This window comes from Apaloderma vittatum, unplaced genomic scaffold (genome assembly GCF_000703405.1).
Source record: "Apaloderma vittatum isolate BGI_N311 unplaced genomic scaffold, ASM70340v1 scaffold6491, whole genome shotgun sequence".
NCBI classification, from domain to species: Eukaryota; Metazoa; Chordata; class Aves; order Trogoniformes; family Trogonidae; genus Apaloderma; species Apaloderma vittatum.
In genome coordinates this window covers 98726-122677 of record NW_009697319.1, presented here as the reverse complement: position 1 = coordinate 122677, position 23952 = coordinate 98726, and the positions used below count along the sequence as shown (strand labels likewise).

Sequence of the window (23952 nt, the reverse complement as noted above, 5' to 3'; positions counted from 1 at the left end):
CGTTTATCCACTTCTAATTTAGGAATTAGAGGGTATACTCTGGATGGCTTGAAATAACAAACATGTCAGCTTACCCACTTCTTAATCACTATAGCATCCTTATCGAGATTTTAACCAGGTAAGTGGATGATATGACGGGAAAACTGCCTGCACTGGTGGTGATTGCCTGTATGAAATCCAACTGGCAGATGGTTACTAGTGGTGTCCCACAGGTGGTGGTACTGGGGGCAATACTGGTTTACATCTTCATTCACAGCCTGAATGACAGGACAGAAAGCACTCTCAGAAAGACTGTGGACTATATGATGTTGGGAGGAGCAGTCAGCACACTGGAGGGAAGGACTGCTATTCAGATGAACAGCTGGACAGGCACTTCAGAGTTCTACAAAGGCAAATGTAAAGTCCTACTCTCAAGATGAAATTACCCCCTGCACCAGCAGAGGCTGGGTGTCAACTAGGTGGGAAGTAGGTTTTCAAAAAAACTCCAAAACCTAGGGGTGCTGGCACACAAGCTAACCATGAGCCCAAATGTGCCCTTGCAACAAAGAAGGCCAAACGCATCCTGGGTTGTATTAGACAGAGTCTAGCCAACCTAGAGATTCTTCCACTGGACTCAAATGATTCTGCCTCTAGACTACATCTAGAGTATCACATCCAGTTTTGGTCTCCCAAGTAAAAGAAAAACATTGCAATACTGAACGAAGCCCAGTGAAGCACCACAAGGACAAGTTGGGAGGCTAGAACATATGGCATACTGGAACTGCATTTCCTGGGCCTTAAGAGAAGCTTAAGGAGAGATCTTAGTGTCATCTACAACTTCTTAATGGGATAGCGTAGACAAGATGGATTTGGGCTCATCTTAGAAATCCATAGTCTAAGGAAAACAAGCAAAAGACACAAGGGAATCCAGGAAGACCATTTTTACTAAGAGGGTGGTCAAACAATGCAACAGGTTGCCTAGAGAGGTTGAGGAATCTTAACACCTTCATCAACCGGGCAAAGTTCTGAGCGTTTTGCTTTTACTGGACCTCCCTTGAGCAGAAGATTGGACTAAGTGACCTCTAGAGGTCCCTTGCAAGCCCAATGAATTCAGTAAAACCAAATTATGTCTTTCATTGCACTGGAAGACTGAAGCTTTTCTAAAAACCTAGAAAGTAAGTTTATTTTTTAAATACATATTCCTAAGTTACTCAGCTAATTTTCTAGGCTCACACGGACTAGAAGGAGGTAAACTGGCACAAGATCATCTAGTACCCACGTGAATTTCATAGTATATGTATCACAGACTGTTAGCAATTACTTAACAGAGAAGACTGTCCACAAAGACAAGTAACTTCTGGATTCTATTGGTGAGTCCTTCCCTGCACATTCATTAGGGTTTATAAAGCACCAGCAAGAAAGTAGATTTTATTTCCATTTCTTTCTGTAGGGCAGAGATCCACAATCTACTGAAAATTCTCCAAACAATCTCTTTGGAGGTCGTTTGTTCAAAATCTTCATTCTGGAGTATAGGAGGGATCATATAATAATCAATTATCTGGTTTCTATTTTTTTCTTCAATTATAAGTTTTAACAAGGTATTGTACTCTTTTGTCTTAACCTGATCTTTCAATTTGCACTATGCATATTACATTTCCACAACCCCCCCATGTTTTTAAGCAGTAATAATGCATATAAAATGCTTTTTTAGATTAATTCCTGAAGTCTGATCTGCCATTATAAAATTGCTAACTCTGTAGGGTAGTCATTGTATCTTTTCATGTTCTCACAATCTCTTGCACAATGCAGCCACAAGACAAAGAAAATGAAAAACATAATAGTACTAAAGATTGTATCAGTAATACGAGATTTCAAGTAACTTCATAGAGATACCATGGAGAGATCAATGGGGCTTTGAAGCTGATTCTAAGTGTTCTCCAGGCTTTCCTTGGGAGGAAAACTACTACTTTATTTTTGTTTAATCGAGCCCATTGAGATATTAAGTACCAGAATCACAGTCTTACCTTATGGAATTATGATAATAAGGCCCCCCAGCAAATTGATTATTTCCTCACTTATCTCAGCTGATGAGAATTTGTTACCCTTTTAATATTTTGTAATTGAGTATTACAAAACTGCTGCTACTCAATCCCAGCAGTTAGAAGTGTGAAACAGCAGATTTGGATTTTTTTTTTTTAAATTGCTTGTTAAGTAGGGGTGCAAACTAATTTAGTCTGAGACCTATTCACCTTGTATCCAAAAGAAGAACCCCAGAAATAAGCTGAAAGCTAACACATAGTGACAGTGCTTCTAGCCAGTCCTGGGCAGGGCCTTTTTAGAGATATTACAGGCGCGTAATGGGTCAATATTAATGAGGAAACGCAAGAATTCATTTGTAAAGACTGCAGCAAAAGACTATTATTCTGCTTTCTGTAATCAAAAGGATATTTGAAGTTTCAATACTGAAACAAATCTTTAACATTAAAACCCATAAAAAATGATGGAAACAACTAATTCTTACAAGCAAGCAAATCCTACATCAATGTGCCTCATGAAGAACAATTACTCTGCAAGAAAACGGCAGCATCTGATGCCATGTAGAAACTAACAAGTATGAGACCGAGTTCCCTTTTTATAACTGTCCAAGACTAACACTAGGATAACCTTTTTTTTTTGATACAGAATGCCTGTAACCCAATGAAGGAATGCAATCACCTTCTGTGTACAGTGGGACAACTGCTAACAACCAACAATGTTGTGGAAACATCTAAGGGTCAAGAATAGAAAGTAAAGTTAAATTCAACTTAACTGCACTGAGATTTAGTTGGAATGCCAGTTCTAAGAATTCGCACATCCACACTGTTTCCTAGTCTTGCATTATTTGACCACATACTCTCTGATATCTTTTACCCTTGTCCTATTTTTATCCTGGGAAAATAAGACATTTTAGGGTGTAAATATTTACCTAATGGATGCTCACAAATATCTGTGTTACATATCCACAGGTACTTTACTTGCGTGTTAGCCTACATCACATCAGCTTACTCCTCCTGTGCATGGAAATCTCTCAGACCCCTGCAATCTGGGATTTCTACCAGTGCCACCTTTGTAAACGGTGTTTAGATTATGCTCCTTAACATTCTGCATTTTTAAGCAACCAGCACTCTTAAATATGCAGAAGATAAGTTTGGGGACAGTGAAATAAGAGCCTAAGTGTGTCTGAAAAGCCACATGAAGCAAGAAGGACATTGTGTACTGACACTTCACCTGTCAACATCTAACTCAGGAACTAGAATTGCACAAGATTTAGCAAGAACAACTGCATTAAAATTCAGAGAGGGCAAGAATGTAGATGGACAGAGAAAATTACTATTAATATAACTGGAAGCAATCTATAGATAGCTTAAATTTAATCAACATATATTCATCCTTTCCTTTCTTTATTACTATCTTTTTCCATCTCTCAGCTCTGCCTCCAACATGCTTTTGACAACTACAGCACCCCAGCCCCCCTCCCAGGGTCTTTACATGCAAGAAGAAAAGGATGTTACTTTCCTCTATCAAATGCTAATTCAACTGTCATGTTTTACTCTTTTGTGTGTCGTGAATAGGATAAGAGTTCCAGTTACTTCGAAGAAAAGTGCTTTTAGTAAAAAATGCCAGATCTCCAATTTCCATCATTTGAAAATTGCTTAAATTGATAACGATTTCAGGAGAAAGGGTTATTTTGCATCTTTCATAGAATAAAACTTACTGTTCTATGAATTGAGGCTGATACAGAACAGGTTGGAAACATCTGTTTTGATACACTTATCTGTTAATGTAAGGCTGTCACAAAACTTGAATTTTCAAAACCGCTTTGCAGATTTAGGATAATGCCTTGTGGATTTAAAAGTACTTTTAAAATTACTATGGCAGTCTGTGACATTTGCATTTCTACCTTTGTATGTTTTATGGAATATGCAACTGAATTATATGCACTTTTTAGATCAGAACTCCGAATTTTCAAAAGATAAGTAGCATTTCTCAGCACGTACATATTCAGAAACAAGAGATGAAAATTAATACCACATTGTTTGAAATGTCAATCTTCTGAGTGAGCAAAGTGGATACAGTTACAACCTAATTACTTTCTACCCTGTGCAGATGAGCAGAACCAAACAGAAATTGTTTATCTGAAACAAAATGTAAGGTGCAGGTTAGGGAACTTTCTTATGTGTGAAACACACACCTATGAAGTGAAAAGATACTCCTTATCGTGTTTTGCTGTGTTTTGAGAGTAACATTGAATCTGGGCTTTCCTGGGCTGCTTCCACAAGATTATGCAACATTTATAACTTGCATTCAGCTTTTAATCCTAAGTGGTACTGAATGCAAACACAAACTTTGAAAACCTATAATAAAGGCTTAAAGTTTACAAACCTTGAAATACTATATGGCATAATTTAAAATTACAGCTGTCATCTAGATAAGCTGTTGTAATGCAAAACTGAAAATTATTCTCTTGAGAGTCCAGCATTTAAACTAGAAATACAGGCATTTTGCAGGCATTCCCCACAGGCTATTCTACTACAAGGAACAGTTGAGGTAGGGCTGGGTTGTGGTTGGTATTTGTGAGGCATCTTGATCTTATTTTACGGGGATGAAACACCGTATGATTCTCTGACTTGGCATTACAACGGAAAACATCTGTGAAAGTGGTATTCTTTGTGGGCCTAGATCTGAGTGTATACAGTTATTTCTGTTGTTCTGAGTGACAACAAAAAATTGTAGTGCTTTTTCACTAATTGCCCTTGCAAAGGCTACTGAGCTAATTAAAGGGGAGCAGAGTAGAACTTAGGCTGCATTAGCAGAGAAACTTCTGATGGGATACAATTTACTTATCTTCAGTCACCCAAAAGTGTCTGGCTAGTTCCCAAAGTTCTCACACAGGATCCACTCTGCTGCAAGATCCAAGACTTCAGGTGATAGAGGTAATTGTGATGAGAAGAGCTCAGAAGTACTAGAAAAGCCATTTTCTCTCTACTGTCCACGGCAGACGACGCCCACCTCACTAGCAGAAACACCAGGTTATTTAGTTCACAGTATAGAAAAATCCCTCCAAATTCAGCCAGCCATACTTGGGCAATCGATTTGTTCCCCACTAGACTTAATCTAGTCTTGAAAATGCTTGATCCTGACTTTGAGATTAAACGAGAAAAAATGAGGATTAGGTTTTACCAAACCAGTTTTTCTTCCTAAATCCCTAAATGCACAAGTGCTAAAGGCACACAAAAAGTCAAAATCTCGTTGACACAAGGGTTTTACACTGTAATGGAAAATACAATTAATATTCAAACAGTTATCAGTTTAAGTCCTCAACTAATGCGTACAGCACTTGAAACCAGGGAGTCTGAACTTTGCCACAGAGGCGTTATAAAACATCAAAGTTTAATTATGTATTTACTACCCTAACTAGTATCTTTCTCTTCTTTGACACAGAGTAACGAGCCCCAGCTATTAATTCATGATCGTGTCTCCCATTTCCTAAGTCAACTTCTTGATGACAACCTCTTCTTATTCAGGTATCTGTTTATTGTAACATAGGCTTTGCACAGCTCAACTACTAAACACAACAAATGAAGTGGTACAAAAACTGACATAGATTAAATAAATTGCAGCATGTATTCTGCCTTCACCTTCTTCTAAACACGTCTACAATTCCTAATTAATGCTTTCTGGCATCTTGTGCATTGCGAATTTACGTCAATTTAACATTTCAGTGGCTAAGATATTTTATAAGTTAATTAAAAATTCAATGAAAAAAATTCATTGTCTCTTAGATTCTTGCAGAGGTATATGTGACAAATTCAGATTTGCTCACATTTAAAAGGCTGTAAAACTTCATGTTGACACTGCTATGTGGGATGAAAGCTGCATATTTGATTTAATCATCTACTACATCCCACATTCTCTATCAGTGTTCATTACTAGGACCTGGAAATTCTTATAACTGTTGTTCTTGTAACTACAAAACTGAACACTGTTTTCAGTTTGATTTATTACTAATACCAAAACAAAATCATGGTCTTAAAATGTGCCCATGTTCTAAGATAGAAGAACCCCGTGTAGTTATTTACGCTCCACAAGAGTCACGTTCTGCTTTGAGAATGCCAATACTTGTTTCTGACCTGTCTTCAGCCTAACAGCTGAAAGTAAATCTTTCCAAACATGAACCAATATCACACTCTGAAATAACATACCTGACCCTGCTTCGAGTGCGAGGCTGGGCCGGATGACCTCCTGAGGTTCCTTCCAGCCTGAATTATTCTGCAAGTCTATCAATTTATTAGAGTTGTGAACTCCTGATATATATTTCAATCAAACTTTCTGAAGTTTAGCAATAAAACTTGGAAGCAAACACCAATCATTTCAGGCACCCAAACAGATCCACATGGCTCATGGGATGGCAAGGCATACACTCAGTGGCAATTTACACATTCCTTAGAATATTTTCATTACTCAACAATGGTGAGACAGTAACACAGGCTGATCTCCATTTTACCACGTTAGATAAAATAAATCACCTTCTGGGAGTCTCTCTCTCTCAGTCAAATATAGGTATCTTATATTGGACAATAAACTTTTACATTAAGCAGATTCCAATACCCATTAAGTAACAATTTAATTCATATGCTGCCCTTGAATTTTGTGTATATCTTATAACTGTATTACCAACAGGTAAGAAGTGAATTGAGAATAAATCAGTACTGACACCTTGTAGCCCCCAGCTCAGAAAAAAGTATTAAAAGATGACCCCTGCTACAGGCTCTGTTTCAGGACTTGATTCAAAACCGTATGCAGGCAGCAGAAAATAACTAACTTCACTTATGAGAATTATTTTTTTACAGTGATAGCCGCAAAAAGGATGTCTTAAGTACTGCAACGTTTCACTTTATCCCATCAAATTCCCTAGAATTTAGAGCCCTAAATAGACATGTGGACTCTCTATGCATTTTAAGGGAAGAGATACGTAAGGATATAACTTCTACACAGAACGAGAAGTCAGCAAAATCTGTAGGTGGAATTGTCCTCCTGTTTTTCTCATGAGTGAGTGATCAAAATAATTCCAGTCTCTAAAAATTTTTAACCACAAAAATACAGACTAAGAGGCCAAAAGAAAGAATGACACTCTTGAATTACTAGTACAACACTTTTCCCAATCAACATGGACCCAGAATAACATTAGAAACCACAGTTAGGAGAAAACTGATGGAAGGGCCTGAAGCACAGAAGTGTGCATTCAAATTCCACACATTTTACCTCTTGCTCTGTGTTCATTCCAAAGTGAATGTGGACTTTTCACTAAACATTATGAACTGCAATACTAATACAAGTTCCAAGTTGTACTTTAAGAGGGCAAATCCTATATTATACATATTCTGCTGAACATGAATAGTGACAAATTCCTCATCTGGAGCAGCTTGAAAAATCATCTTAAATCTTCTGAAAGACCACCTACTGCACTTTAAAACACCACAGTAATTGTCACTTAAAATCAAAGGTAACTGTCATGCATATGCAAAAACAATGCAAATTTTGGAGACAGAGATTCAGCCTTTAAAAATTTCACTGAAAGGGACAGTCTGTACCTGCTTGTGTAGGTAGAAAAAACAAGTCACATAGTTTTCAATTAATTGTACATTTCATATTCTCTTTTGTTAGAAGATTGTGGATGGCAGCAGAGACAAAAACTGCTGGCTGTGTTTCAGATAAAAGAAAGATGAAGTTGGCTCATTCCCCATGATCAAATGGGGAATTTCGGTTCAGAAATCCTTCTCCTGTGCAGAGTGAAGAGAGTGAATAAGCAAGAATGGAGGTTGCTGCACCGGTGCTGGCTGAGAGACACTAAGGAGAAAAAGAGAGTTTGTCCAAAGCAGGACACAGCTCTAAAGTGCAGGCTCAGATGATCCACAGAAAGTTTCCTAGAAGCCCAGAGGACTTTGAAGAAGGTATTTGAGTCAGAAAGCCACTGAAGGTTGCTGGAGCAGACTGCAAGGAAACAATTCATTCTGCAAAGATGCTGTGTACAGGAGATGGATTTATTTTTAAGCCTTTCTGCCCCACCCAGCTAACCCAAGTTTCAACTATTTAAAGAAAAAAAAAACACCTTATTCTAAGTTAGCCAATTTTTTGGGCATCATTTCAACAACATACGGCTTTAGAAGTAAAAATCTGTAGGTGTGCTCACTGCAGAGAAGATGGCGGGACAGCCCCGTGCAAGGCGCTGGCCTGGCTGGCAGCATCCTGCCGTGGCACCGCCAGAAGCAGCAGGTCTGCAGGTAATCCTCAAGTTAAGGACATTCCTGGGGGAGGGATAATAATGCCACATCTTCAAATTGAGGCAATTTATAGCAATATATAAGGGGAACAAAGAAGTGTGGGTTTGTTATTCTACCTCTCTTTGCTCCCCCTTCTTCTTTTCAGAGAGAGGGGCAGATAAGGGAAAAGGGAAGGAACAGAGGGATGACATAACTCCACAGAGGTTATCAACAAAGCTCTTGAAGAACCTGTAGGACAAAAATTATTTTCTTCTATCTCAGTGAATGGTGGAAAGTAAAAAAATGAGATTTTTGGCCAACTCAGAGGCACCTAGCAGGGCTTGGGAGGAGAAGTTAATTGTCCTGTAGAGATGCTCAGCGGAGACAGAACTTGCTTCAAAGGAAGGAAAACAAACCTTCCAAAATGCTTACAGAGCATAGGAAAAGAAGCAGGAAGATGCTGGGGTACCAGAGAGACACAAGGGTTCTGTGCAGGAAAGACTGCTGGAACCGAAGGAGAACAAAGCAACTGATATCAGTACCAGGTCTTTTCAAGATCCTTAGCACCATTTCTCTCAGCTCTGGCACTGCTGGAAGAAAGAAAAGGCTGATAAACCTTCTCACAGGGTGCACTCTTGGGAAGCAACTTAGAGTGGGTACTATTTCATGCAGACAAAGGTCTTGAAAGGCAGGTGGAAAGTCAATGTGGTGTGACTGTGACCAGGAACACACCTGGGCAGTACACTCAAGGAAGGAAAACCAGATGCTGGACTACCTAGGGCCAGTACTAAGTAGGCCAGGTTTGCCATGGCTTTGAGGACAGTTTAATTTGGGGAAGAAGAAAGATGAATATGCCTGCTGTTTTGGGCTAGAGACACATGGCACAATGCAAAAGTGATGGAGAAAGAACAAACATGAAGGTCCTTTTAAGGATATGAAGCATGCCTGAAATGAAACCCAGGAAGAAGACTTCACCTGAATAAGGAAAATGCTGTTATAGGGAGGTCTTAGGTAAATTATGAGAAGCCTGGCGCCAGCCTTTAGCAATATAGCAACACCCTTGATAAATCTGTATGAAAACCAGATTGGTCAATTCAATAAAGTCCAGAAAGAAACTTCCAGCCATTTACAAAAACGGTTGTCTTGTTTGTTTTGTAGTTCAGTACAGGTGAGTCTGGCTTTTAGCAAGCTTTCTGACATATTTGCCAGATGTTTCAACACTAATTTGTAAGCTGCTTGGCAGCAGTAGCAAGAAATACTTTATTCTCTGGCACACTTCAGTAAAAATATGTCAGCCAAGAATGGAACCACAGCATCACTGAAAAGAAACCTTTATAGATATATTAAAAAACCCCATCCAACTCAATTCTACTTGTGTAGTTCTCTGTACATACAGCTGGAAATCTCAACTTTAAAAAGGTTATTTTAAGGGGGAAATTCCAGACTGCGAGGTAGAGTTTGCCACTACAAGAATATGAAGCACAAATAAAAAATGCAAATAGGAAAGATAAACAAGTTTTTGATTCTGCTTAGGCAGAAGGATGCTTGAATGACTAACCTGAAGAAGCCCCTATTGCGTCCTCCTTTCCATAACAGCAGCTAAGGCATCGTAGAATATGTGGAACTGTTATATTCACAGAAATAGACTGCCTGCAAGATGAGTGGAAATCCTAGTCCACTCCACGTGTCTAGCATTCCTGATAATCAGTTCTATGATATGCCCTATTTGCTAAAAATTATTCAGGAACAAGAGAAATAATGACCGTTATTACTGTTTCTTTGAAGTTCAAGGATGAAAGCCAAAGAAATGAACATATAAAGATCACAGCTGAAATAGTTCAGGAATTCTAGTTGTAACTTCCTTGTCATATTGGCATGTTTGGACTTTTTATAAACTACAGCAAATTTGTGTTGCATTATAAACTACAATTCTCCACAATCACCCTACGAGTAACTTACATCTGAAGAGCACTGTACAGCCATTATAAGTTGGCTACGTAAATAAATTTATTAGGTAATTATCTTCACCAGACTTTTTCCAACTTTCTAAAATTCATCTCTGTTTATATCACATGTTCTTCAAGAATTTAATAATATATTAGGATGTTGAGGTTGTGCAAGCTTATTATCTATAATTTACCCAGTATTTTGAGTGGTTCATCATACTAAGACAGCTCAATTTCACATGTATAGCCTTACTGTACTAAATGAAATGTGTAGATTTGGTAAGGAAATAATAATCAGAGCATAGATAAGGCAACAATATATAGTCTAATTCCTGGCATTCCAAATCATATTTATATTCTGTAAATTGAACTGTAAAGAATTTTTTGTGATGTCACTAAGCAGGGATAAGAGATTATAGGATATAACTCAGTATCAATGTGGTTTGTGAGTCCTGTAGGGGAAGTTCCACAAATAAAGGAGTAAGATGTTAAACAATAGAGACTGTGACATGCTGTAGACTGAATGTGGAGGTGGGATCATGAGAGAAAAAACCAAAAAGGTCTGTTATCAATCCAGATTAGATGGTCTGATATACTTGCTGCCGCAGGAATTTCTACTTTAAAATTCCTAGAAAACAACAAAAACTCACTAAGAACACATATGCAGCATCCATCCTGCTTCTGGCAAGCTGAACACAATACACAGAATCAATCTAATTTCATGCAAGTTTTATCAACTGTAACACAAGCAAAAGCTGAACAAGCCGGCTGGCTCAATCCCAGGCCAACCACAGTAAATTTACACTTTTCACCAACTTCTACCTCTATTTGCTTTACAGCATTTTGTCAGTGAAGTCTCTTTAGTTTGTATAATATGTGAGAGGAGTGACCACCTTGTTTTAACAACTTGCAGAGCACTGCTGTAACGAAGCACTAACCCTGAGATAGCACTGTATACAAATAATAAAACATTATGATCAAAGTATCTGTTTCTGGAATTCTGGAATTAAAAGCAGAGAAGCATGCTGTTAATGAGAACAAATTAGCAAAAATGAATAAATAGTGTGCTCTTAATGTACACAAGAAGTAGAAATAATTTTGTCATGACTGTTGGAATTGTTCAAAATCAAGGAAACCATTATTTTTTGAAGACAGAAAATGAAAATAGAAGTTCAAAAATCCACAATGCTTGGATGAATTTTTACTAAAAAAAAATCACCCAAAACCTAAACAAAATAAAAAAACACAAGCAAAACCCAAGATGTTTGCTTACCACACCATCAATTAATTTATGTAAATTATCCCCCTCTTCCTTAACTGCGTATGTATTTGTGAATCAAGCATCTCCCAGTTCTTTTGCTGGAGCTGCAAATCTGCACAGTAAATTCCTGGAAACATTTTAAAATCTTTATGATTTTAAAATTGTTTGCAATAGATAATGTGAGGATCAGGAGTGGTTGCTCTGCTTAGATCTTAGAACCTTGATGCGGAAGATGCAAGTGCTGCTGCCAGTCCTGGAACAAAGCGCTAAAGCAAAACCAAGCCACCGCTTTTCTTCTTGAGATTACGGCATGATGGATCACGAAACGTTGCACGGTGTTTAATTAATTTAACAATTCCTTGCAATATAGCACTAAGCCGTCACATAAAATCTGAATATGACACATTAGAGAATTAGAGAAATTGTGCTAGAAATGAATGGTTGTTTTCATCATGCTCATTCTGCTACAAAGTCGAAAAAAAAACAAACCGAACCCACAGAATATATAAATTGTTTGGAAAGAACATACCTATTAGCTCCTTATTTCTGACATCTAAGGCCATGTTTCGTAAAGCTGTAGCAACGGCACATACCACCCGGTCATTGTCTATTCGAAGCAGTTCCACCAGGATTGGTAATCCTTTTTCTTTGCGGACAGCAGCACGGATGTATACTGACCACTGTAAGGACACAGGGGAGAGCGTGAAGAAGAAAGTGAAAAATCCATTATAGAAAGCAAGGCACCTGAGATACTCTGTATCTAACAGATACAGAGTAAGGCGTAACAGACGCATATGGAGGCAAACTCAAAAGAAATAATTGCATTTAGGTTGCAAGGCAACCACTTCATTGGAAAATCGGCACTCATTTTTTATGGTGGCAGAGAAATTAAATGATGAATTGACTTTACTCATAGCACACCTGGTAACATTTTTAAAGCCCAAGTCTGCAGGCTACTTGTTCCACATCAGCTTTTCCTATGCAACACCTAATGATAATTGTTCACTGTTAAATCAACAAAAGCTATATTACAAAATATGTTCAAGAGGTCTGAGTATTTCTTTGTTATTACCATAACAACTACTTAGTCTAAACCCAGAAAAATGCTGTTCTAGTTTATCTTATGACTGTCAACCTGTTCAGGAGGAAAAATAAGGACAACTGTAGGTCTGGTTTTTGGCACCTGTTGTGGTCCCAACCAGACGACTACTACACACTGAAGAGTTGGAGATTCACATGACCTGAGGGAGGTGCAGGCCAGTGTTGTGCTATGCTGGATAAACCCAGCCTGCAGGATAAATCCAGCAGCTGATTGCATTGAAGAAGCCTGTAGGCATCTCCCACTTGGCAGCTGGTCAAGACACCGCTGGTGTGCCCTTGTCTTTATCTCAAAGCAAAAAAGCGTGTTCATGTGAATAACCTTTTTTGTTTGACAGGAGAATGATGAACAGAGTCGTTTGTCTAAGAAAATCCTCTAAGAGCTCTAAAGACTACCATGTCAGTGAACCTCTTCATCGATGGGATCTGTGCAGCATACTGTGACTACTAGGTCCATCCAGTGCTGCTCAACTTGGGGTTCCTAGCACCTGAAGGGATGAAAGGTTAACTATACTATCCTCTTTTTCATTCCACTGTCAGCTCCACAAGTTGGCAGAAACATATACAGGACCAAAACTGGGACCTTGTGGTTTTAAAATCCATGGTCATTTCCAAATTTGAGATGTTGGGACACCTGCAGGATGTGCATGTCTTCTCAGTACAGCCCGCTTCAAAACAAGCCATCTACTAGGCATATCACATAATCACAGAATGTCAGGGGTTGGAAGGGACCTTGAAAGGTCATCTAGTCCAACCTCCCTGCCAGAGCAGGATCACCTTGAGTACATCATGCAGGAACATGTCCAGGTGGGTTCTGAAAGTCTCCAGAGAAGGAGACTCCACAACCTCTCTGGGCAGCCTGTGCCAGTGCTCTGTCACTCTCTTTTCCGGACCCTTAATAAAGTTCATAGTCACGCTCCTTGATAGTTGAAAAGAATTTACTGAAGCAGAGCTTCTCTGTCCTTTCAGTGCTACAGCATGGATTCTTATCCCGCAATCATACCTGGATAGTAAACACAACGTTCTGGAAGCGTCTCTGAAATACTTAAAATATTTCACAAACTAGGACGACAAGGCTTAGGATTTTCAGATCATGACGAAGCTTCTCCTTCAACAAGCCTTCCTTAAAGAACAGTTAGATCACACCTTAAAGAACAGTTAAATCACAACAGTGTTCCTCCATAAACAGAAAGAATAAAATGAAATTCCTTTAAATAAAACATTAGAAAAGGTAAGCACACTCACTGCCAGCAGACTATGCTTAAACTCTGCATACAACTACAGTTGAAATGCTCACTTTAAAGCTATCTGTTTATACTATAGATAGGTGCCCTGACTAGCAAAAGCTAGAGTGTATTTCATGATACCAACAGTAGATAAGGAGGCAGACAAGGGCTGTTGTGTTGCAATACCTGCAGTGCAAACACATTCCAGGTCACGTCATTCAAGGGAAATTGGGAAAAAGGAAAAAGAAAACAGCATTTATTCTGTTATTCCTCCACTGCAGAAAATATACACAACAAAAGCCAGTGGGCTGGACTTCATTGTAGACAAAAGTGATAATGGATATAATAAGCTTTCAAGTCAGGTAAATAGGACCTGGGGTTCTCAGCATTGCTGAACATGATAATTTGTCTAAAACATAAATATGCCATCATTTTCTGCAGCAAAGCAAATACCTCTTCAGGTGAGAGAAGTGGTAGCAGAATTCTTGATTAATCTTATTCTATGCTCTCTCCTCCAGTCTTTTCTCTAGAACCAGTGTAGGAAGATCATCAGATAAAAAACTAAAATACATCTTAAAGATCAGTAAGTTTACTAGAAAGTCCGCTGAAAAATAATTTCTTTCCTACACATTGATTTTAATGGGACAGTAAACATAAAGGATGCTATGGGAGCACTAAATTAAACTCTAAGCTTCCTGTTTTAATAAACATGTATTTACTTGACAGTTAAACACACTCTGACCTGCAGCTGGGAGCACCCAAAGCAACAGCTCATTGCACTTAACTCCCACCTCTGTATTTTCTACACCTCTCCCAGAGAGGTCTCGCTGTGCCTGCTGTGATTACAAGGCGACTGCTAGAGTGAGAGTTCATGGTAGCAGTGAGACTATTCTGAGAAAGGAGTGAGCCCCTGTGGCAGAGGTGAGAGCTCAGGCCAGCAGACAGTATGCTCACGGATGCTTTTGGTCAGAGAAGAAGTACATCACAGCTGCAGTGCCTCCAATACAGATTACACAGGGAATCAGGGGAGTATTTGTGGGTTTTGTTTGTGTTTTTTTTTTTTTTTTTTAAAAAAATATCTTACTCATGTCTGTTTGATACCAGAGGGAATCTCTAAAATGATCTTACAGATTATTCACTACATTATAAAGCCCTTCATATTAAAACCTCAGTAAACAGTTTTCCTTGGATTTTTTTTTTTTTCAGTCAGCTACCAAGGGAAAACAGAAGCATTTGTTTTATGAAACCCAGGTTTACCACAGACTTCTTGGGTTGTAGTATTTTCATGACCCATTCCAAAACAAAAATTGAAAAGAAACAAATAAAGACTTCTTTTTTTATTTTTTAACCCTAGAGGCAGTAGATGATGTTGGAGGAGAAACACTGAAATAACTTCGTGTGAAAAAGAGAAAATACAAACCTCCTTACTGAAAAAATGACATGCAAGCCTTCAGTATCTGTAATGAATCAACTAATTTGATTGCAATAGTAAAAAACGCAGCTCTGAAGTTTTCATAGGGGAAAAGCCAAAATATAATGCTTTACAGACACACATGTGCACACACGTAAATAAAACAATGGGAAGAAGAGAGAAAAGTATGTACAAAACCTCTCCTCTCTCCTGCATGTTCCTTTCTGTCCTGGTTTGAGCTAAAACCCCCAGTTTTGTTTAGTGATTTTTACTTTCCAGTTCAGTCTCTTCTAAAAGGCTGTATTTTCTGAGGTTAGCAGCATGTTTTTGCAGACAGTGTGTGCTACTGGCAGTGATAACACCTGATGTTTACAGTTACTGCCTGGCACTGGGATGCAGAAAGGCTCTTGCTTATACTTATTCCTGTAGTGACCAAGGCCACTGCTGGCTCTTGTGTGCCACGCTGGGGGTGCCGGGTAGTGAGAAGGGTCACAAGGAAGTAAAAGGTTGCACCTCCGGGGGGTAATAGACAGGACAGGTGACCAATGAGAGTATTCCATCCCATATACGTCATATTTAGTATAAACTCAGTGATCACAGGAATTTAGCTTTTGTCTCTCTTTCTTCATTGGCCGGTGTCCAGAGAGGACTCCATCTGACCTCCTGCTTTTGATCCGGATCCTGAGTTCCTGAATCCAGCTCCCTGTATCCAGCTCCCGCTGAGCCTGGGGCTGCCCCAGTGCCTCCTGCTCTGCAGCACCAGTGGGGATTGATATCGGCAGGGGGAGTCGGGTTCAATATTGGGCCTATATATAGTTGTATATAGTTCTTTATCATTTCACTATTATTTCATTAAAGCTATTTTATTTTTTTTTTCTAACTCATAAGTCTCTCTGCCTCATTCCTTTTTCCTTCCTGTTTTTTGGGAGGAAGAGGGGGTTAGAGAGCATCTGTTTGCATTTAGTGGCCGGCCCAGCCCTAACTTGTGACACTTTCCCTGCCCCTTCTCCAGTTCTTTTTTCCAGAGGATCTCATTCACTTTGGGAAAAGTTCACAGACCCATCAGTGTGTGATCTGTTACCATTTCATTTACGTTTTCAAATCATGCACCTTAGGCAGAAAGACAGAAACATCTATTAATTGTTTCAACAGTCTCTGGAGAACTTCCCCTGTGGAAAGTGGCAAGAACCGTCTGTGTCTCTTTCCTTAAGCTGCCAATTAGGACAAGTCTCTGCAAGCAATTACGCTGCGCCGTGTGGATTTTGGGAACGCTCAAATTGAGATGCCTCAAAACAGTTATTTTATTCTTGCAGAGAATGGAAAAACTGATTTGCTCTTGCATATACTGATGATCCTTTTGTTTGCCTAAAGCCATCGTGAAATGTGCCCACATTTCCACGTTGCAGGTCAATTGCTAATACAAGCTCAGTGAAGTAGAAAAGAGATGAGATGAAAAACCATAAAAAAGAAAGGAGACAAAGAGTTTGTTGCCTATCAGTAGGTAAATGAGGCACTCTGCCAATATACTTAATCATCCTGTAACTCTACAAATCAGTGTCAGTGTCAACGATCAAATAACTGTTCACTTTGTAAAGTGAAAGGGTTCCTGCGGGAACAGCAAACGCTTTAGAGGGAACAAGGAGCCAAAAAACCAAACCGAAATCATTATTGTTGCAATAGATTGTGACTAAATTATCCAAGACAAGCACAGAAGCCACAATCTGTGCATGAATACTCTTTACAGATAATTGAATTCGGGGGGCATAGCTACTATACATCACTTTGAAGGTACTTACTGCATCTCTATGTCCACTTTCATTAGTGATTCCCTTTTTATTTTTGTCATAGCAATTAAGTAGAAAAATACAGTAAACCAGAAAATTATTTTTCAGTTTGTCACAGTTATTATTATAAAGGACCCTTTCCAGAGCCAAATGCCTCTAGGGATTAAGATTACATTAGGCTGAAACTCAGCAAAAGAGTAATTGCTCTAGATAAAACTTACTTATGTTTTTCAGAAAAACTGAAAAGCATTTAGGCAGTTAGCTCCTTTTAGCATTTATTTATGGTTTTCTTCATCCTCCTATGAAGCACCACCACAGGAGATCAAACTAAAAACATGAAGACATTTCCAGTAGAAAATGAAGAAAACCAAACACAACAAAATATACCCACAAAAAAACCTTCAAGGAAGATCAAAAATTGTATAGACTTGATATTTTGAAGGTATTAACTTTCCTGCCACTGACATCTGTGTTACTGGAGCCCCTCCACAGTATTTTACCATCACATACTTCAGTTTTGACTAGATCACTCTGCTGGTACAGTTCAACACTGTGATTCAAAAAACTACTGAGATACTGAATATTAAAGAGAATTGCTGAGACATAAACTACGAAATGAAAGCCAAATCAGGGCAGCAAGCATGACAAAGCAAACTAAATCACCAAGAGAACCAGGAAGATTAGAGAGATTCAGAATTTGCTAGGAGAGGCATACAAAGGGCTGTCTTCTAAGAGTAGTGAAACAATAGACCATGAAAGAGAAATGTATATTAAATAATCAAAGATCCATGAGTAATCAAAGACCAATATTTCTCTTTGTCTCATCGCACACCATCAGGAAAAAAAGAGAATTTTCACATTCCACTTAGAAAATTACAGACGTACTTTACTAAAATAACTCTAATGAGATCCTTGAGAAGTCACACCACCTGACAGAGAGCAAGGATCTGAAATACTGGGTTATCTTTTTGCAATTCCTGAAGAGAGTGAGAACTGCCCAGGAACTTTCTGCTCTCTAACTGCAGTATTTTATGCTCAGAAATGATCCCATCTGGTAGGTCACCAGTAAGTTCTTTATATGTTTGTGCTAGGACAAGAGAAAAGTATTAACTGCTTACTCTTCTCTTGCTCCATGACCTTAATCAGGCTTAAAGAGAAAGGTAAAAATCTGTTGGGTAAAGATATATGGTTAACAAAATAAATTAGAGAAAACTAAGATGACGTTAACAGCAGATATCTTAAATATTTGAGGAAAACAAAGTTAGAAAGATGCGCACGTCATCACTCTGGGTTCTGCAGTACAAGCCTGTACTGCATATTCAAAATGATCTGAGAGCCATTACAAGAACTTTTCCAAATGTTGTGCCCGATAGCACTGAAAAAGAAAGGCTTTGAGATGAAGGTCAGTTTCCTTCTTGTGAGATGTGCTATGCATTCACCACGAGCTACTCTGCTCCCATTCCACAAATTGATATGGTTTCTGTGACACGGGTATTTGCAGCAGCAGGTCTTCCTTCTTGAATATCATCCTGTCCCTTGAATGTTTCTTACTTCCTACAGAGCCAGTAGGTTTCCGTGTATTAACTGATGCTGCCTCATCTACAGGGGATATTCGACCCCAGTAAGAATTCCTGACAGAATAAAGCATGGGTTATTAGAAGATTTTGCTTCTGTTGATGACATGGTGTATTATAAGCAGTCTTCTCCATCATATCACATAAGGATTCATAATATTAATATTTTGGAGAAAGGAATGGAACACTTTTCACTATAAACCAAAGAACTTTCTCCTGAAACAGCCTGAGGAAACTTTCAAGGGTTAATACGTAAATAACTAGAGTAATTGGAAAAGCCTGGCATGGGACCCACAATATGTCCTTGCCTGATAAGAGGAAGGTTGATAACCTAGATGCCTGCTGCTTTAGACAATAATTACTCATTATTTGCAAGTGTCTGGATGGTAAGGAGCTTGAAGCTCTTTTCATACTACTCTTTGAAGTAGCTGCAATGACCTTGTGACTGAATCAGTCCCTTTTACATTTTCAGTTTCCTTATCTAATAATTTACTTAATGGAGCTTTTGTTCCCATGAGAGTCAGATTTCTTTAGGATGGAGTTATGAAAATACACGTAGCTGCTTGCCTAAGGAAGAAAGACCAAAATCACATCTAGCTATCTTAATAGATCAGGCCAATGACCCATAAACCCCATTCACATGGGTATTTAAACTGTTGGGGATAAAAGGCAGGGATATTCAGTTGTCTAACCAAATAGCCTCATCATTCCCTACTGAGTACAATCAAACAAGGAAGTGAAAGGAAAGGGGGCAGAAAGAAGCAGCCACAGAACGCTATGGCTTCATGTGACTGCAAGGCTTGGAGCAGCATTTGTTCCTGATGCTAAGGAGCCAGGACAAGTAAAGAGAAGGGTCAGCAGAACTGCTACCGTGGACTTCCGTAGGGCAGACTTTGCGCTGTTTAGTAGCCTGGTTGACAGAGTCCCTTGGGAGGCAGTTCTGAAGGGCAAAGGAATCTAGAAAGGCTGGACATTCTTAAAGAAGGAAATCTTAAAGATGTAGTAGCAGGCCGTGCCCACAGGCTGAAAGAAGAGTCAGCAGGGAAGAATACCTTATTGTCGCTCTCTACGATCGCCTGAAATGTGGGGGTCAGTCTCTTCTCTCGAGTAACAAGAGGCAGGACAAGAGGAAATGGAAACAAATTTTGCCAGGGGAGGTTAAGATTGGACCTTAGGAAAAAAATTCTTCATGAAAGAGGCTGTCAAGCATTGGAACAAGCTGCTCAGGGAAGTGGCTGTGTCACTGTCCTTGGAGGTATTTAAAAGATCTGGTAGATCTGGTACGTAGCGACATGGTTTAGTGGTAGGCTTGGCAGTGTTAGGTTAACATCTGGACTTGATGATCTTAAAGGTCATTTCCAACCTAAGCGATTCTACGGTTCTATGAACCTACAGACATGCAGGAAAATGAAGCTGTCCATCCTGTCACTGAATTAGATGAGGGGAGTTCGTACAGACTGAAAACTAACTGGGACAGAAGACTAAACACACACGAAGGGACTAATCAAAGCCCAAAGCAGGTGTGCTACCTGTTCTAATGTAAGCCATTAAGTTGCCAACAGAAACACCTGTTGCTGAACATCAGAAAATGCTTTTTTACTGTGAGGGTTACTGAGCACAGGCAGAGGTTGCCCTGAGAAACTGTGGAGTTTCCATCCTTGGAGACACTGAAAAATCTGGCTAGATGTGGTCCTGGGCAAATGGCTCTAGGTGATCTTGCTTGAGTAGGGACTTGGACCAGATGACCTCTAGAGGTTCCTTCCAACCTCGAGCTCACAGCAACAGTTGTTGTGGAAATGCATCTGGCAGATAAACTGACATCAGCCTAAATTTAGCTGTCAGATATGTATAGACAGATATAGTAATATGCAGGTAACCCAGTATCTCACTTCTTCCTGAGACGGAAATTTTGTTCAGAAGTGGATGTGTTCAAGTGTCGCTTAGATGTGGTGTTGGGTGATATGGTTTAGGGGTGAACTTGTAGTGTAGAGTCAATGGTTGGACTCGATAATCCCAAGGGTCCCTTCCAACCTGAATTGTTCCATGATTCTATGATTCTAAGGGACATAACCTTGGATTTTTGACATCGCTAACTCTAGGGCATTTTGCATATAACTTTTCACATGCTCATTACATTTAATGTATTAATTGCTTACTGACAAAGGTGAAAACTAAAAAGAACTTGTCACTTTTATTCCCACAAGCTAAGGAAAAATAATGATGCCAGACTCCATATAAAAATATCTACAGAGTCTTTCTTTTACAGGATGAGCCTTGTAATTTTATACATCATAATTTTTTTAATTCAAGGTATTACAATAAATAATGATATAAGGTTGCTGAAAGGACTTCAGGTTTTAAGTGTTAAAATGAGTGAAATCTCTTAATAAGTAGACAAGTGCCTTCAGAATACAGCTGAGTGAGTCAGCAAACCTCCTCCTTTTATTTGTGCATTTTAGCACAAGCTTGGTTAAACAAAAATTAAGCAGGAAAAAACCTGAATAGGGCTCCCAAATAGAGTTGATACCTAATAAGAAGTAAAGAGTCTCCACTGCTTTCAAGGCATGTCTCAAGTCTTATTTGTACAGGGAAACCTCCTAAGCTAAGCTTGATCAGGAATGTACTTGCCTAGATTTTTATATTACTGAGCAGCTTTAAAATACAAATTCGTATCAAGTATAACTAGAAGAAGTCCACTACGGGGAAAAATATATCTTGGAGTGGCAATGAAAGAAATAAGAAACCATAGGCTGCCAGGCTGCTGGTGGTCACCAACCGCATCAGAAGGGGGACACTAGTGTCACAGGCCGCTGTGCAAAGCAGCAGTCAGACCTTAAACAAAGTGGTATCCTGGCAGTGATGTGGAAAACTTTAATTGGTCAAATCTCCCCCAAAAGGCTTATGTATTTGGCTGTCTCCATAGATACTATTCCAGAAGGGCCTTTCGTATTTTGCATTGATGCATCAAGTAAGTACATGAATAAAATTTTTTTTTAAAAAAAAAAGATGTGTGAGGATACACATATACTTTTCCATGAAAGAAATGAATTTGCTTCCTGTAGATTTCAGTACCGGTGTCCTTGCTACATAATGACATCTTGGTGCAGAAGAGTGAGATAAACGAACTGCCTCTCCTAGCTACTGATTCTTAAAGCTACAAAACTGCCATTTTCTTTTTGTGTGTCTAGGGGATTTACACACATGTATCTGTTAATTCTAGCGGCAGGCATTCATCCAAAACTCCACACATTTCTTTTATGTTTAAAAAATTATTCAAGCTTCTTTTTATCTGCTCATTTGCCCTTCATAATGGCATTGACTAAACACTGCCTGTGTTAGAAGTGTTACCTCTTGGTCATCAAAGACAGCTTTATACCAGACGAACAAAAAGTTAGGTAGGAAACACGCAAGTTTATCAACTGGACTGTACTGTTTTCCATAACAGACCAAATCTTCAGAAGTGTGCATGCCTGGTGTACTGGCTGCCTCATATATTCTGGGATTCTGCTAGCATTACAATAAGGCTAACTGGAAAGATCCCACAATTGCTATGGCTATTAATATTAAGAGAAACATTATTTACTTTCATGCAGTTTGCTCTTTTTCTCTCTTTTAGCGCATCACAAAGTCCTTCTTTACAGATATCAAGCAAAAAAAAATTTTAAAAAATTCCTATTCTTCCTGCAATTAGAATTTCTTGGAGGAACTAAGAAAATGAAAATCTCCCTTCGGAATAACCTCTTCTTTTAGGAGTTTTGTGTCTTTTATTTCAGTCGCTTTATATCTGAAAGGCTGAAGCACTGGAAAAGAGAGGTCAAAAGGTAGAAACATCAATGCTTATGTAATCCCCAAAGAGGATTATTCCCTTCACAAAAATGGCTAGTATGACATGTGAAATTAAGGATATTCATTCTGTGTCTGCACATCACTTGTAATAGAATTGGTGGATCGTCACAAAAAAAAGAGCAATACGAGAACAACTGACTTCTTCCCATGGCATCAGCATAGACGGTATTAAAGTTCAAATCAGTTTTTCTAACCTGGCACTTGCCAAAGAGCTCTGTGGAGCCTTTCTTCCCCTTCCTGCACACTTCTGCCAACTAAGGGATGATGAGTATATAGATTTATTAGAAATGAAAGAATGGGCACCATTTGGATTTTAGCACTCCTATTAGTCCTGGCAAATGTGCATGCATTGTTTTCTCACTTAGACTAGGGTTACACCCATTCCCAGATGGATAAAACATTTATTCTGTTTCTGTGCCAGGATTACACAACCCAACGTGGTCTACAATACGAGAATAATAAAAGTATAATGAATATCAGGCACATGTAGCACTTTTTTTGGACAAAAATCACCAGCCAGACACTTTTTTAGTCATTTCTTATGTCATTGAACGCAATCGTCACAGGCATTTTATAAGTTTGGTGGAACACAGGGCTCAAAAAAAGTCACAGTCCTCTGAAGATCTACTGATTGTGCCACATCAACTTCCAATAAAACTTTATAGCGAAAAAAAGCGCAATTTATTAGTGTCAGGGCTGCCACTTCAAAATGAATGCCCAATTCAATTGGTATTTACATACCACATACGAATGTCCAACTTAGAACCAAACAGGATACCTTCTGAGACGTTACTTTGATAACTGTGTTTCCCCATACATGCGTGTTTTCATAGTAAATGAGAAAATTTCCCACAGAGAGTTAACAATGCATCATATTTATACAACAGGATCAGCTACTTTGTACTTTCGTGCAAAGCAGTTTACCATCAGGAAAGCAATGAAAGAACTGCCCTAAAAAGTAAATCATGTTCAGCTGTTACCTTGAATTTTACTGATTTGTTACAATTTTAGAAATATTTTAAATCTAAGAAATGAGTTCTTAAATATTTTTTCTCAATTCATTGCACATAATGCAAGAGAAAAAAATGGATCTTTTGAATATAATTGAAAAGTAGGATTAGCTGGATTAGAGTGCCTTGATTATTTCCTTGCTCATTGTATATATTTAATCGTATTGTTGATGTATTTTAATCATGTTTTATTTTTTAAAGAAGATTACTTGCGTTGGTCTCACGTTAGTTATATCTTGCTTTCCTCTTGCCTGTTTTCTCTTAAGAGACAGTATGTCAGCCAGTTTCTTCAGTGAGAAAACAATATGGTTTCATTTGATTGTCCCTGATGATATTTTTTCTCATTTTTCATGGCTCTGTCACCCAGATTCATAACGAAGCTGCTTCTCCTCATCTGGATATTAGTTTTCAGTAGTAATTTTTCACACTTGACTAGCCCAATGTGATTTTCACTGCTGTATGCTGACTTCTGCTATGATATGGCTATCTGTATCAATTCAGAGGACTTATAGAGTAC

General features: G+C 38.7%; 1 protein-coding gene across 1 annotated transcript in view; it reads right to left on the bottom strand.

Annotated features, from left to right (window-relative positions):
* CTNND2 (catenin (cadherin-associated protein), delta 2) overlaps window positions 1-23952 on the bottom strand; it is a gene marked incomplete at its 5' end in the record, with an annotated part of 174297 nt that overhangs the window by 60330 nt on the left and 90015 nt on the right. Inside the window, one exon of the mRNA XM_009877589.1 lies at window positions 12016-12166. Coding sequence (XP_009875891.1) covers window positions 12016-12166 — 151 coding nt within the window. The remainder of the gene's footprint in view (window positions 1-12015; window positions 12167-23952) is intronic.